This window comes from Ictalurus punctatus, chromosome 21 (assembly GCF_001660625.3).
Source record: "Ictalurus punctatus breed USDA103 chromosome 21, Coco_2.0, whole genome shotgun sequence".
Classification (NCBI taxonomy): domain Eukaryota; kingdom Metazoa; phylum Chordata; class Actinopteri; order Siluriformes; family Ictaluridae; genus Ictalurus; species Ictalurus punctatus.
In genome coordinates this window covers 18,339,514-18,355,000 of record NC_030436.2, presented here as the reverse complement: position 1 = coordinate 18,355,000, position 15,487 = coordinate 18,339,514, and the positions used below count along the sequence as shown (strand labels likewise).

At 40.7% G+C, this 15,487-nt stretch overlaps 1 protein-coding gene across 7 annotated transcripts in view; it reads right to left on the bottom strand.

Annotated features, from left to right (window-relative positions):
- The window catches only part of LOC108280984 (chemokine-like protein TAFA-1), a 184,394-nt gene extending 171,303 nt beyond the window's left edge, over nt 1-13,091 (bottom strand). For 6 of the 7 annotated variants that reach the window (XR_008393180.1, XR_008393184.1, XR_008393181.1 and 3 more), the window contains exons 1-2: nt 10,093-10,328; nt 6,546-6,682 (exon numbers count right to left, since the gene is read on the bottom strand). Coding sequence is in view for 2 of the 7 variants with exons in the window: in XM_053674158.1 (XP_053530133.1) it covers nt 6,546-6,669 (124 nt within the window). In the remaining 5 variants the exon portion in view is untranslated. Of the gene's footprint in view, nt 1-6,545; nt 6,683-10,092; nt 10,329-12,542 lie in introns of those variants that run through there. The other variant, XR_008393182.1, reaches the window with a different exon arrangement.
- Nucleotides 13,092-15,487: the final 2,396 nt, after the last annotated feature.

Genomic DNA, 15,487 nt, shown 5'->3' with positions numbered 1-15,487 from the left:
GTTACCATAGAAACGCTAGTGTATTCGAACGAGCGTGGCTGTACTGTTGTCAGAACTGTTGTTCGACCCCTTCTGACCAGACGGTGCTGTGTGATAATAAATAAACGTTCACCAATGGTTCATTCTGGATATTTATTATGTCTAGTTTTTGGGATTATTATTATTATTATTATTTTTAAATCTGTGATTGGTTCACCTTTCCATCACAGCTGGACTACAGCACCGTAACTCCTCATCCCCCCCCCCTCCCCCTCCGCATGTTTGTTTCTGTAACGCAACCTCTGCCTAAGGAAGCTACTATATAGATTACACTTAACATTTATTATGACATCCCCTTCATCACTGGGTCTGATGTAACACACTGTAAACCACTTCCGTTTGCCTCGTTAACATTTCCCAGGAAGGACGAATGCGGCGAACGGGCTCCAGTTTCGCCGTCTTAAGCGCTGGTGTTAAACAGCGCGTGCCCTTTCATTTCATAACGGATCCATTACTCGCGTCGCTTCTGACGCCTTGATGCGTTTGAGGAAACCCGCTCGTTCGATTTAGCGTTGTTGTAGAGAGGAGTGTGTTAGCGTGTAAACACTGCGGCTGATCCTTTTTCAAGAGGAGACTCGCTTGTGGTTGCAGGCATAGCTCTTGGCTTGCGGGTTTGTTTTCTACGAAAGACGTCGGCTATAATCTGCCCGGCGAGGGGAGAAGAAAAGCTCTCATACGTCCGAGAAGCTATGAGAATGAGAGAGAGAGAGAGAGAGAGAGAGAGAGAGAGAGAGAGAGTGCACGGAGGTGTGGGAAGCAGCATGTATTTATTTTTAACCAGAAAACATCATGCCACACACTGACACACGTCCTCCTTCTTCGCCTCTAGAAAAGTGTTCTTTATACGTGATGGGATCTCAGCGTGCGCTCTCGAGAGCGATGATTTCTTTCTATTGTTAAACCGACCGCATGCATAATTCACCAGACACTTTCTGCAGGTCATGCTCTTCTCTGTACGTCTTTCGCACCGTGCTCTGCCGGCTTTTCTGATGAAAACCCACGAGCGAAAGCGTTCCTTTCATCCTAACGCTCGGGGCGGCTTCCTTCGCTTTTTTTTCTCGCCTCTGTCTCAAACGCTCCACAAACTTGTCTCGTTTTCATTGTCACGCCTACATATACGTACACGTATACACTATCGGTCAAGGTACATATATATTTTAGTATTTCTGTTCAACTTAACAATGAGCAATAAGCTCATGGTCTACTATATATATATATTTTAAAATGTATAAATATTAGAAAAGAATAAAAAAAATTTTTTGAAAAAGTTTCCCCACCAAGTGCACTAATAATCCCATTATGAAATCCTATTAGGAAACTCAGAGTGGCTCTGCAATAAGTCCCTAAACGTAAATATTCCATTTTTTTGCTGGACAATGTGTAATAAATATATATATATATATTTATGTTTTTTAATCTAATTGCCATTCTGCAATTTCTGTGTTTTGCCAGTAGAACTAAAAGTGCTTAAACTTTAATAACGCATAAGAAACTCTAAGTATGAGCCAAAGCAGTGAAGGAAAAGTGTGCCCAAAACTGTAGTGGTCGAAATCAGATTATCATGAAACACGATGGACGTTTAAGTTTGGTAGCAAAGCTCTAGTCCGACCATTACCAGTCTCGGTGTTTAAATCCAGGCTGAAAACGTATTTGTTTACTCAAGCTTACCATGAATAGGCTTTCTTTGATGAAAAAAAGCACAGTCTTACCTAACAATCTCTCCCTCTCTTTACCTCCCTGTCCTCCTCTCCTTCTGTCGAGCCACACATGATTTTATAGACATGCCAGCGATATCGATCCTCTCTGCTCTCCGGACCTGCCTGATCCGTTCGGACGCCCTGCCCCTGGATGGAGCTTTCGTCTACTCCAATTCCACATGGACGTTCTCGATGTGCTGCTGGGACGACGGTTGCTGCGATGGTCTTGGGACTGCGATTACCACATGCGGTTTTACACTCGGGTCTCCTTTAGTGAACACTGGACTAGTGCAACAAACAGACTTCATATAAAAACCAGAATGAACTTCCTTTTACTCTCACACTATCCGTCGTGACCCAGATGAGGACGCGTTCCCTTCTGAGTCCGGTTCCTCTCAAGGTTTCTTCCTCGTATCATCTCAGGGAGTTTTTCCCCTCGACACCGTCTCGCTCAATAGGGATAAATTCACACACTTAAAATCCGTATCCTGTGATTATATATTTCTGTAAAGCTGCTTTGAGACGACGTCCGTTGTTAAAAGCGCTACACAAATACAACTGAATTGAATTGAACCATTAAGAATGAACAATGAATAACTGTTTTGTTTTTATGGGTTCTCTGGTTTCCTTTCACCTCCCACACAATGGATGGGCTCTGAATTGGCCCTAGGTCTGAATGAGTGTGTGAGTAGTGTGTACGCTGGCCTGCGATGGACTGAAACACCATCTGGCGTGTATTCCCGCTGCAGCGTAGATCCACTGACCAGGATAAAGCGCATACAGAAGTGGATCGGTGGATGAACGAACGAACGAACGAACGAACGAACGAACGAACGAACGAACGAACGGATGTACCGCACTCTGACCCGTCTTTTTGTCCCACTTGTAAATTACTGAGCTTTCTCGAAAGCTAATTAATTGTTTCGTTGTTGTTTATTTCAGCTGCTACTTTATTAACTCAGTCATTTATCAGACCCTCTTCCTTTTCATGCCATTTTCATACATTACACACACGAGGAGCTGATATAAATATGCAAAAGAGAACACAGCAATTCATCTTGCCTGCCAATAAACCACTCTGGCTTATCGCTAAACTTATGGTTTCCAGACTCTGTTAAAAGCGTGACCCGCTGTGCATGACGCGGTGTTTTCCCCCGATTAGACAAGCCCCTCTCGGAAATCGGGCCTTTCTGACCCCCGCGCTGAAACTGTAGCTCTGCTTAGACGTTCACTGAAATCTGACTAGCAACATAATTGTCATTTCCACCAGAGTCTGTGTGATCAAAGCGACTGATGTTTATAGCATACTGATGGGGGAGTGTAGCCTGGAGCCACACGCGTGCACACGCACACACACACACACACACACATACGTCTACACGCTACCGCCCGAGTTATTGTGCTACGGCGGGTTGGCTGAAGCTCGCTCTCCAAATGCTTAACGTGTCAGCTGAGGAAACCAGAAAGACGACTGATAGTGTGTGAGACAAAACTGATTCTCAGATGCTCGATCACTCTCATTAATACACACACACACACACACACACACACACACACACACACACGCAATAAGGTCGAAACATTCACAGGTCACATCATTTACATATTATTATGACGGCACTTGGTCCCAATAATGAGATAAAAACATCATCTCACATTCTACACACACACACACTCACACACACACACACACCTCTCATATTATTTAAAGATGTAAGCAATATAAGATTTACAGAGATCTCATGAACTGCAGTTTTAATTATACTGTAGCGTTTTGATTATTTGACGTCTTCGCCAGTAACTTATTGAGGAAAAAAACAAACAAACAAACAAACAAACAAACACATATTTAATCAATCGCAACGATCGTCGTCATTTTGTCCGGCCCTGTCTCGTGAGTCTTCAAACGCAAGTCGTGCGTGTGATCAGTTCCGATCTTCGCGAACTTTCTCCGATCTGCTTCGCGACTTGTAAAATGGTGGATAATCAGAGCGGAATGTAAAACATACGCGGCAGTTCATAAGCTTAATGAGCCACGCGGCAGTGGCATCTGTGTGAATCTGTTCGCGGTTAAACCGATAATCTCCCGGCTTATTATAACGTCTTAAAGCGTTTCACTGAATGACTCCTACAAATGATTCAGTAACTACAGGAGAGGAATTCAAGTGACCGATGGATCCGGAGAGCGTAACGCCCTTAGCGACACGGGTTTAAACACTAAACACTCTTTGTGCTACTACTGGCATTAAATAATCATTGACCGACTGCACGTTAAAAAAAAAAAAAAATGAAAAAAGAAATACCACTACCAACAGTTTAATTATAACTAACAGCTACAGAACTCTATTCTCTGCCTATGTGGGTGTGTCAGAAGGTAGGATGAGTGACGGCAGCTAGAGACATTAAAACAAAGCTACAGTTCCAGACGACGGCGCACAGATTGAACCTTAGTTCATTATTTCATTCTTGCAAACAATTTTCCTTCACGTATTGACCGCTGCAATACGCTACACCATGACAAACCTCCAACAAAAACACAACTGAAGTGCTACACCACACTTATTAACCGACTATGGCAATTATATATATATATATATATATATATATAAATATATATATATCACAACAGCTCCATTGGCTTAATTATCAACAGCATAATTAGTGATTATAACACTAGATCCTTCGTGAACTGGTTTATATTTGTCTGGACCGCACTTCTCAAGAAAAGACGTATATCATCGCTTTGTGTTATTGACTGTACTGTACTACAGTCCTGGGTTCAGATACACCTCTGTCCTGCACATCTGAACACTTCCCCTGCTCTAACACACTGAGGTCGAGTCAGTGTATAACAGAACGAACACCTGTTATTTAGCTTTTATTAGCTGAATGAGGTGCGTTACAGCAAGGAAGAAGAGCGAACATCCAGGACCTGCTCTGGAACACTAGTAGAGTATAGTCTGAGATTGTATTGTACCATATAGTACCGTCTAGCCCATTGGGTCACGTCGTATCGTATTGAAATGTACTGTATCTCGTCACATACTATTCTATTACACTGCGCTGTATTGTATGTTATCGCGCCGCATTGTATCGCATCGTATCATACCGTCTTGTATTGTAACACACAGCGCGCTCTGCTAAATATTGGCGCCGTTGGTAAATATGAGCAAAGCAGGCTGTGTTGTTATTGTTTAACCTTTTGATCTCTTGTTCAAAACATTCACAAAGACACTCTGCTCTTTTTAACAAAAGATCGAAAGGTTCAACGGTTTTTAAAGGCAATTTTTCACAGCCTTCTTTGCTCATATTTAGCAAGGGTGCCAATATTACTGGAGGGCACTGTGTCAAATCAGCCATTTTATGTACCGCTGATCCTACACAGCGTTGCGAGGAGCCTGGAGCCTATCCCAGAGAACTCGGGCTCAAGGCAGGGGACACTCTGGATGGGGTCAACAGCCCAGAACAGGGCACAATCACACACGCTTTCACGCCCTACGGACAATTTGGAAACGCCTACGACACGTCTGTGGACTGGGGGAGGAACCCGGAGTACCCGGAGGAAACCCCAAAGCATGGGAGAGGATTGTGGAGAGCGCGCTAACCACGAAGCCACCGTGCGCCCCACCTGTCACATCATATTATAGTGTACTACATGTATATCACATCGTATCATATCATATATTTCACTGTGTTGTATTGTAGCATACTGTATTGTGTGGTATTGCTGCACTTTGTAGTTATGTCGCGTCGCATGTCACTGTCATCCCTGAAATGTCACTTTCTTTACGGTAACAAGGAAGAATTCCGACGGCCACTGCATTTTTAAAAATCCAGCACGAGCTGAATCGGATTTTTCCGAATAAAATGTGCCATCGATTTCATACATCGCAGCTTTCACTCGCGCAAAGTCAGGGTAGAATGACTCACATCCTGAATCATATTTGCATAACATAGCAGTACATTTCTCACCGGTTTGGCACAAACGACACACATCTGGACACACCGCAGGCTGATGTGAGCTAGCAAGAAAACGCTGTTAATGCTAATTAATAATAAGTAAAGCAACAAGGAGAGCGTGTTAATTACTGTATGTCATGCAAATTTATTTGAAAGCTATCTATCTATCTATCTATATATATATATATATATATATATATATATATATATATAAAATATATTTGCATTATAAACAGCGAACAACAGCTCTATCAACAGTTAGGCCCCTGAATGAATGCGTTAGCAGGGCATTTAAAACGATCTGCATTTTCAGCACGTTTGGACGTTTTAACACGTTTTCTCCTCACCTCTAATTGCTTATGCAAATTTAGTAGTCTAATAGGTCACTATTCAGTGATATTCCCAGTGCATTGTATCCATTTTCTAAATTTCCAGATGTTTTCCACGACTGGACGGCTAGATGATGAATTCCCAGGTGTTCCAGGACGCACGGTTGCGTTGTAAAAAAAATAAATAAATAAATAAATAAAGAACATCAGCAATACAAGACACAGACCAGAAAAGGCAAAGTGAAGGCATGCAGCCTGTCTCCCCATCCCCTTCCAAAAAAAATCAAAAAAATCCAGGTGTCATCTCTGTAACACACCACCATCTGAGAAAACTACACAGCAGCTTCTAGAAACCAGGCTGCTGATTTGCTCGGCAGGGAGGCACTCGTAAAATAGACATCGCAAGATAAAATGAAGCCGGTGGGAGGAAGGCGGATCCGGAGGGACCGGCCTCGGCGCACGGACGACGGCTCGACACGCAGCGCGTTTAGCGTAGAGAGGAGCTGAGGGCGGGACTCACCGAGGATCTGGATGGCGTTACGGCCGGGTCGAGGCACGTGGTGCTGCTGGATGGTCTCGTACAGGGTGGCCTGGCAGAGCACGAGGCAGCTAACGGCTATCCACAAACACAGGAACCACGACATGGCAGGAGACAGGCTGCGGACAGACAACACACCGTGTGTGAAGAATCGCATGTAGTTCGTGTAATCAGAAATGACAAATCACGACACACGACGGGAAAGACGTGCTTCGTTTCCGTGATGTGGCGTAATAATTCCTACGTGGAACAGAGAGCGGGTTGTTTTTTGATCGCGAGATCTAACCTGGCCAAACGACAGGAAATAGGATTGAAAAAGGTCTACTTTCATTCCAGCTTGTCTCTAGTGAAAGACATTCCCATTATGTTAATCACTTAAGATATTAAACGCGATCAAATGGTTTTCTAATCATTCATGCCTGGCAGTATCGTTACCGCACCTCACCTTGTGGGTCCCCCGCTGGCTTTGAGCCTGTATTTATTTAGACCTACTTACTTGTAACGGCAGTGTATTGATTAGCACCTCGACTGGGTGTTCTGCGCTTTGTAAATAAGCTCGGAAATTTTCTACAACATGGCTCTGGAGTCAAGAGTCTAACTCTTTCAGACAAGCAGGTTTATTAGGCTTAACTTTATTGTCGACGCTGGGGAAACATATTAGATTTTGCATAACCGCAGGGGTTGGGTAAACAGCGAGGTAGATAACGCAACACAGCTGGGATATCTCAAACAATTCTACAGTAGACTGGTCTGGAATATTCTGAAGGATTAGCGTACTACCCATGTTTTAACTTCATACCTCATTACTACACAGTATGTCCAAGAGGACACGCGAAAAAGGTTAATTTTACAGCTCGGTTGCCAGGTTTGACTCGTCGGGTCGACAGGTTGGGGACGCGGGCCTGGAAAGGAACAGACACTCTGAGGAGTCGTTTTCCGGAGTGTTCCATCGTGCGTGTCGAGACAGAAGCGGCAAGTCTGACATAAAAACTGCATCTTTGGTCTTTTTTTTTTTTTTTTTTCTCGAGTTTTTGTTTTGAAATTGTATTTCAGCACTGTAATAGCTAGACATTGTGGCCCGGAGTTCAGTTAAGAGTGTTCGGAGTTGAGTTAAGCGCACACAGAGGCTCTAATACTGAAATTGCATGCATCAGTATTCGAAAATACTGAGATTGCACGCATCAGTATTCGAACCTCAGGACGTAACGCCTGATTTAAGTGCTATTCATGGGAGTTTGCGCACCCCGGTGTAGAGTTTGACTAAAACAGAGGAGCGTCTCTGGAGTTAAGCACGTTTTCTTTTCCCGATATCGACTCAAGTGAGGGGACACGTTAATCCAGCGCCGGTCTGATGTTACTGCAACATCTCGGGCTGAAATGTACAGGATGATTTGGGCTTTAAATACAGTCGGAAAAACTAGAAAATGCCGTTTGAGTTCCATATTAAAATGCATAACTACGACGCTTATTCATTCATTTATATTACAGCACAGCACAGCTGAATGCTCGAATCTGATTGGGGAAAAGGTGTGCATTATTTAACAGCACTGCTCCGGAAAGTAGTTCCGGCTGTAACAAGAATGACTCGTTAATATTCATGAGCTTATTGTTTCTATAGTAACAGCGGCAGATGCTCAACATAATCTAAGATTAATAATAAACAGATTTTTAAAAAAACATGTTGTTTAACAAAGTAAAACATATAAATGTTGACGTGAGGAAGGTTTTTTTAGGAGCTGTTTATTTAACATTTATGGAAGGCGTCTCAAGTGTGAGTGCTTTTGTAACAGTCAAAGTGTCCCATCTCCCTCTCTCTCCCTCTCTCTATCTATCTATATATATATATATATATATATATATATATATCTCCCTCTCTCTCTCTCTCTCTCCCTATATATATATATATATATCCCTCTCTCTCTAGATATCTCTCTCGCCCTCTCTCTCTCTATCTATCTATATATCTATCTATCTATCTATATATATATATATATATATATATATATATATATATATATATATATCCCTCTCTCGCTCTCTCTAGATATCTCTCTCTCTATATATATATATCCCTCTCTCTCTCTAGATATCTCTCTCGCCCTCTCTCTCTATCTATCTATCTATCTATCTATATATATATATATATATATCCCTCTCTCACTCTCTATATATATATCCCTCTCTCTCTAGATCTCTCTCCCTCCCTCTCTCTCTCTATATATATATACATATCCCTCTCTCTCTAGATCTCTCTCTCTCCCTCTCTCTCTCTATATATATATACATATCCCTCTCTCTCTAGATCTCTCTCTCTCTCTCTATATATATATATATATATACAGCTAGTAAGTGTTTTGTAACAGCCCCCCCCCCCTTCGCTCTCTTTCAGTCTATCGTACATTAATAAATTAATCATTGTAATCATTGGGAAATTGCTGTGCTATAAGCGGCCTAACACACTCCAGACCGTACCGCTATACAAAAATAATGTACTCCACTTGGGCGTCGTGTTGCATCACACCATTATTTCCGTATAACATACTGTCCCTTTAAAGCGTACAAAAAATGCTTATTTTAATTTTTCAGTTTTTATTGTGATTGTTGCGGCCAAAAACGCTCGATGCTGCAGATTTTAAAAAACAATTTCCGATGCAACGTGCAGAGATTTTGTGCCTTTTTTTGGTGGGGGGACTACTTGAATCGGTGAAACTGCAATTGCATGAATTAGTTTTGTACGGTCTTTCGCAGTGAGGTTTGTTGCTAAATGAGACCGTACTCATGTTCGAACCCAAGAGCGCTTTGGCTGAACGCCACGTGTTACGACGTCACATGACGTGTCTCGGCCATGACACGAATCTGCGGAAAATCGGAAAACTTCCAGGCTCTTCTGAATACTGCGATGCGTTCTTGACTGCAAAATCGCTACATCCTGGAGGGACTGTTTTCACACTTTAGCCATGTTTATTCTATCACACTCACTGTAACCATGACGACTCATCCTGCGTTAATCCACACCGGACCCAAATTTCCAAACTGACCCAAACTTGTTTATTTTTCCACCGACAACTTTTACAGTATAGAACTAAAATCTATACTTTATAATAATACATAATACAGTAGTGTAGGATGTAAGGGGCTTGACTGGTTAGTCACAAATATTAGCTCATGAATATTCAACACGTCCAACAAATGTAGCACATGTTTATTAGCATCATATTCTAATCCTCCGTTCCAGCAGTAAATCCCCATTAATCCTCCAGGGTTTGCGGAAATGTGAACCGCTTCTTCTAACAGTTTCTCTCTGGCAAACCGCCATTTCATAACCGCCTGAGGGAGGAAAGGAATAAACAAACACTTTCCCTTTTCTGCTTTTCCCCCCCTACAGAACAACAGTAAACAAAGATGAAACCTAAACCACAGGGTGTATGGGTGGGTTATAACTGTGTTTATGATTGATTTAATAGATATCTATCACAATAAATAGCCTACGGTAGGTACTGGGGGGAAAATAAACAGCGGACAGTCCTACCTTGAAATTTGGGTCGCCAGTGAATAAATTAGCCTCCGCTGAGCTGAATTATCCGCCTTAACCTTACTGTTTCTTCCTGGAGTATTTACAAGTAATTCTGCCTCTTTTTATATTTAATAATTTCACATAAGAGCGGATAAAAATGACCTAAAAGTCTCTCGGCCCTCTAATCTGTGTACTGGTTAGTCAATTTAAAAAGGAAAATTCAGCTCGCGCTTGTAACGGTCCATTCTCATGTCATCACGCGCCTTATTCTAAAGGCTTCTTTACTGCGCGCGCAGACACCACGTGCGCGGGATGTTCCGCTCTCTCTCTCTCTCTCTCTCTCTCACAAACACAAACACACACACACACACACACACGTGCTTGGTATTGCGCACGAAATATGTACGTGAAAAAAAGAATTAAATAAAGGTCTGGCCGTGGTGTTAAAGTGTTAATTGCGCACAGCCCGCGTGCGCCAAAAGCATGTTCGTGTGCACGAGAAACTTCATTCACGAGAGAGTTAACCGACGAATGTTAATTCTGAAATACAAAAAAAAAAAAAAAAAAAAATAAGGGATACATTTGGGTGTTCATAATTGCAAGTATGTAACTTTTAGAAATTTTAGTTGTTTTAAAATTTTTTTTTAAATAATTGTTGATTATTTTCTGATTGCATCTGTGCCTCAAGGCTTCTTTGGGTGTTGAACGGTTCTATTTTTCTAAAGAGGTTCTACTTTTCTTTTCTAATAGGGGAAACGCTCTGTGGTAGGGTTCTCCGACATAGGGCTTGATATTTAAAGGGTTCCCCAAAGAGACAAATCGAAGAACCACATTAAGGAACTATAAATGTAGGTTGTTGGGTTGTTTTTTTTTTTTTTGTAGAACCAAAAAAAAATAGAGTTCTGCGTAGGCTTGATCTTTATAAGGTTCTATACAGTCTTAAATGATTCTACATAGTCATGGGGTTCTATATCAGCTTAAAGGATTGTAAATTTTAAAGGATTCTAATTTTAGGGTTCTACATAGCCTTAAAGGGTTCTATTAATTCTTTGGGTTCTACATAGCCTTAAAGGGTTCTATATATTCTTTGGGTTCTATATTGCGTTAAAGGATTCTACATATTCTTTGGGTTCTATATTGCATTAAAGGGTTCAAGGTTTAGGGTTCTACATCGTCTTAAAGGATTCTAAATAGACTTTAGGTTCTATGTAGTCTTAAAGGGTTCTACATGGACTTTGAGTTGTATATAGTCTTAAAAGGTTCTACATATTCTTTAGGTTCTATATTGCATTAATGAATTCTACATTTTCTTTAGGTTCTATATTGCATTAAAGGATTCTAGTTTTAGGGTTTTACATAGTCATAAAGAGTTCTACATATTCTTTGGGTTCTGCATAGTCTTAAAGGGTTCTACTTATTCTTTGGGTTCTGTATACTTTTAAAGGGTTCTACATATTGTATGGGTTCTGCATAGCCTTAAACGGTTCTTCATATTCTTTGGGTTCTATATGTCATTAAAGGGTTCTACATATACTTTGGGTTCTGCATAGGCTTAAAGGGTTCTGCATATAATTTGGGTTCTGCATAGGCTTAAAGGGTTCTGCATAGTCTTAAAGGGTTCTGCATATACTTTGGGTTCTGCATAGTCTTAAAGGGTTCTGCATATTCTTTGGGTTCTGCATAGTCTTAAAGGTTTCTACATATACTTTGGGTTCTATGTTGTGCAAAATATTGTAGTTTTAGGGTTCTATACAGTCTTAAATGATTCGAGTTTAAGGGTTCTGCATAGTATTAAAGTATTCTACATAGTCAAGTTATTCTATAATCTTAAAAGGTTCTACAAATACTTTGGGCTCTATTTTGTGTTAAATGATTCTAATTTTAGGGCTTTACATAGACTTTGTTTACTGTAACGCCTTCAAGGATTCTGATTTTAGGGTTCTACATAGTCTTAATGAATTCTACATAGTCTTTACTTCTGTAATGTCTTAAAGGATTTGATTTTAGGGTTCTACATAGTCTTAAAGGATTCTACATACTCTTTTGGTTCTGTAATGTCTTAATGAATTCTACATCGTCTTTGGTTCTGTAATGTCTTAAAGGATTTGATTTTAGGGTTCTATATAGTCTTGAATAATTCTACATAATCATTGGGCTCTTTAACGTCTTAAAGTACTCTAGTATCGGGGTTCTACATAGTCTTAAAGGATTCTGCATAGTCTTTGGTTTCTATAATGTCTCTCTAATGTTTCTATAAAGTACTCTAGTCTTGGGGTTCTAAATAGTCTTAAAGGTTCTCTCACAGGGACAAACTGAATAAATCCCTTTAAAGAACTGAAATGGAGACTATATTGTAGAACCCTACAGCAGAGTTATAATTATACAATACTGAGTAGAGGATCCGAATTTGATCCCCCCCCCCCCCCCCCCCCCCCTCCCCTTTAGAGGTCATTTCAGAACCTTACCTGTGCTATCAGATCTTTTCGCACGCTCGGGTGTAAACGTTCCGTCAACGGTCATCCAAAAAAAAAAGATGTATTTATTTATTTATTTATTAAATCCTCAGCGCGTGCAGATAAATCCGCCCATCCTCTCGGTGTGGTGGTGGAGCTGCCCGCGGAAATCACACCAACAAAATGAACATGAACAAAAGTTCCCCTGTAGACCAGCTGAGAGATTCAGGGAGCTCCTTCTGTCTCGCTCGCGCGGAATAGACTCCTCATGTCACCTTTCAACCGAGCGAAAAGAGCGCGTCTCGCGCGCGCCTCGTGCTCTCTCTCTCTCTCTCTCTCTCTCTCCGACTTCTCGCGTCCCTCTTGTTTTTCGGGGAGGCTGAGACGCCTGCTGGGGAAGTTTGCAAAGCTAATTTGCCTCTTCACATTGTGCAGAGCTTGAGCTCTCTCTCTCTCTCTCTCTCTCTCTCTCTCTCTCTCTCAGAGCGAGAAAAGGGAGGTCTTCTCTGCGCGTCTCTCTCTCTCTCTCTCTCTCTCGTGCGTGCTCTTTCGTTCTCTCTGCTGCTCGCGCGCTTGTGCACTGAGAAGGCGCACGGAGAGTGTGAGACTCTTTCTTTGCACCGCTCTAAGAGAGAGAGAGAGAGAGAGAGAGATTTTGTGTGTGTGTGTGTGTGTGTGTGTGTGTGTGTGTGTGTTACAATACAAGTAGATGGATCTTCACACTAGAAAGAACATATTATTCCGGTGGAATAACCAGATCTTTCACTGTGCATGCCTGTAACCAATGAGGGATCCAGGGGTCCATGATGGACAAGGCCAGTGGGGTGGCAGCTGACACACATGAAATAAGCCTTGCCACCCCAATTTCCACCCCTGACCTCAAATCACATCTCTGGAAGGTCTATTATTCTTACAGCTCATGCAGCCGTGAATCCCTGGCGTACTAGAGGCAATACAGCGACTATAAAGCAGATCCAGTCGATGTGTAGCCAGCTCATCCTGCTGCAAGACATCCCTGGAAATTAGGCATGTAACCGAATTAAACAGAGAACGTGTTCTAAACGAATACAAACACACATACACGTACAGCCCGTGAACAGGACGCGCACTGTTACGGTAGTTTTTCTTCTTTTAGAGAATTTCACAAGGGTGTCTATTTGAGACTAGAGTGAGACTAGGTGTATCGGGACTGGGATCCCAAGAGACGCCACAAAAACGATGTGTTTTTAACTTTCATTCAGTGGTTAGATATGAAGCTGGCTAGATAAAGAAAGACCACAGATGTGGAGATAAACATGCAGCGCTCCTTAGTAACTGCCCGGTCAGGGTGGCTGTGGTTTAAATTAGCGCAGTAGTGAAAACAAACCAGCTAAAATTGTTAGAAAATATCGTGGGAAGGTAGGTAGAAACAAATATGTGTTGATTCTTAAAAGAAATCTCCGAGTTGAGACTGATTATTATTATAGATCAACTTGAGTGATGTAGCTGAGGTTGAGGAACTGTCAGAGCCAGAATTCACACACACCATGCGTACAGCGATTCCGTTTCTACCGCTAGGCCTTTGTTTCATTTCCATTTCAGTGTTTCTGAAATAATAATAATAATAATTAAACATTCTGGTTTAGGCCACGCCCACTCCAGATACATGGAGCACTAAACAGATGCATACACAGATAACGGCACTGTGTTACACCTCGACTGTGAATGTAACCTTAATTAACCTACGTGATTAACAACCCCTTAGTGTTTTCTCGCCCCCTCTTCGCCACCCCATGTCTAAAAACCTGGACACGCCCCTGAGCGCTCAACCATTTCCATCAATTGATTTGTAACCGGATCACCTGGTTTCTCTTTATCTGAAACATACTTTAATGAGTCTTAAATATACCTTACGTTTGCATAAATGCCTAAAGCTGGGTGCTATGACGATATGATGAATCATTTCCGAGGTAAATTCAGCCACAGTACACTTTTTGGAACATGTTCCATGTTACTACTTTTAAATAATGCATTTTTCTAGAAGTTAAATAAATGTATACATGAAACTCTGTTTACAATGTTAATAATAATAATAATAATAATAATAATAATAATAATAATAATAATAATAATTAAACCACTTGTAAAACTTCTATTTTCCATCCTTTCTGGATTCTGGATTTATATTGGATATTACTAGGGCTGCAACTAACGATTATTTTCATAATCGATTAGTTGGCCGATTATTTTTTATTTTAATTTTTTTTTTATTTTCGATTAATCGGATGGGGCGGGCCAAACTTTGTGTGTGAGTGTTTATTTAAAATAAAATCCACAAACTGAGTGGTACAAATATATATTCAGACTAAACCGTTACACAACTGTTTGTCCAAAACAGAAAAGAACCCAACACACACACACACACACACACACACACACACACACACACACACACACAAGAATATATATTATTAATTTAGGACTGTAGTTTAATTCGGTGCTTTTTGTGAATCCATAAAAAAAATAATGCACAAGTACTTATATATAATATAAATATAAACTAACTAAATAAGATATATATATATATATATATATATATATATATATATATATATATATATATATATATAAATTTAGATAGATAGAGATTTTATGGACGCACAAAAATCATTTAATTATTTAATTAATTACATTTTAATTTTAATTTTAATGAATTAATTTAATTAATTTATTTAATTCAAACTGAATTAAACTCCAGTCCTAAATGAATAATAAAAACTCCCTTTCACTGCACCTTGTGGTTTCTGTTACTCGCTGCCTTTAGACATACTATTTTACTTGTGATCATAGTGTTTTAAACAGACATTACAGATCTTACTCGTGCTACACTCACCACGTCTGAGGAGCAACGCGGGCTCGTTACTAACACATCACTTCCGTTATAATAAACTACAGAATTTACACTGCAAGCGCGCAAA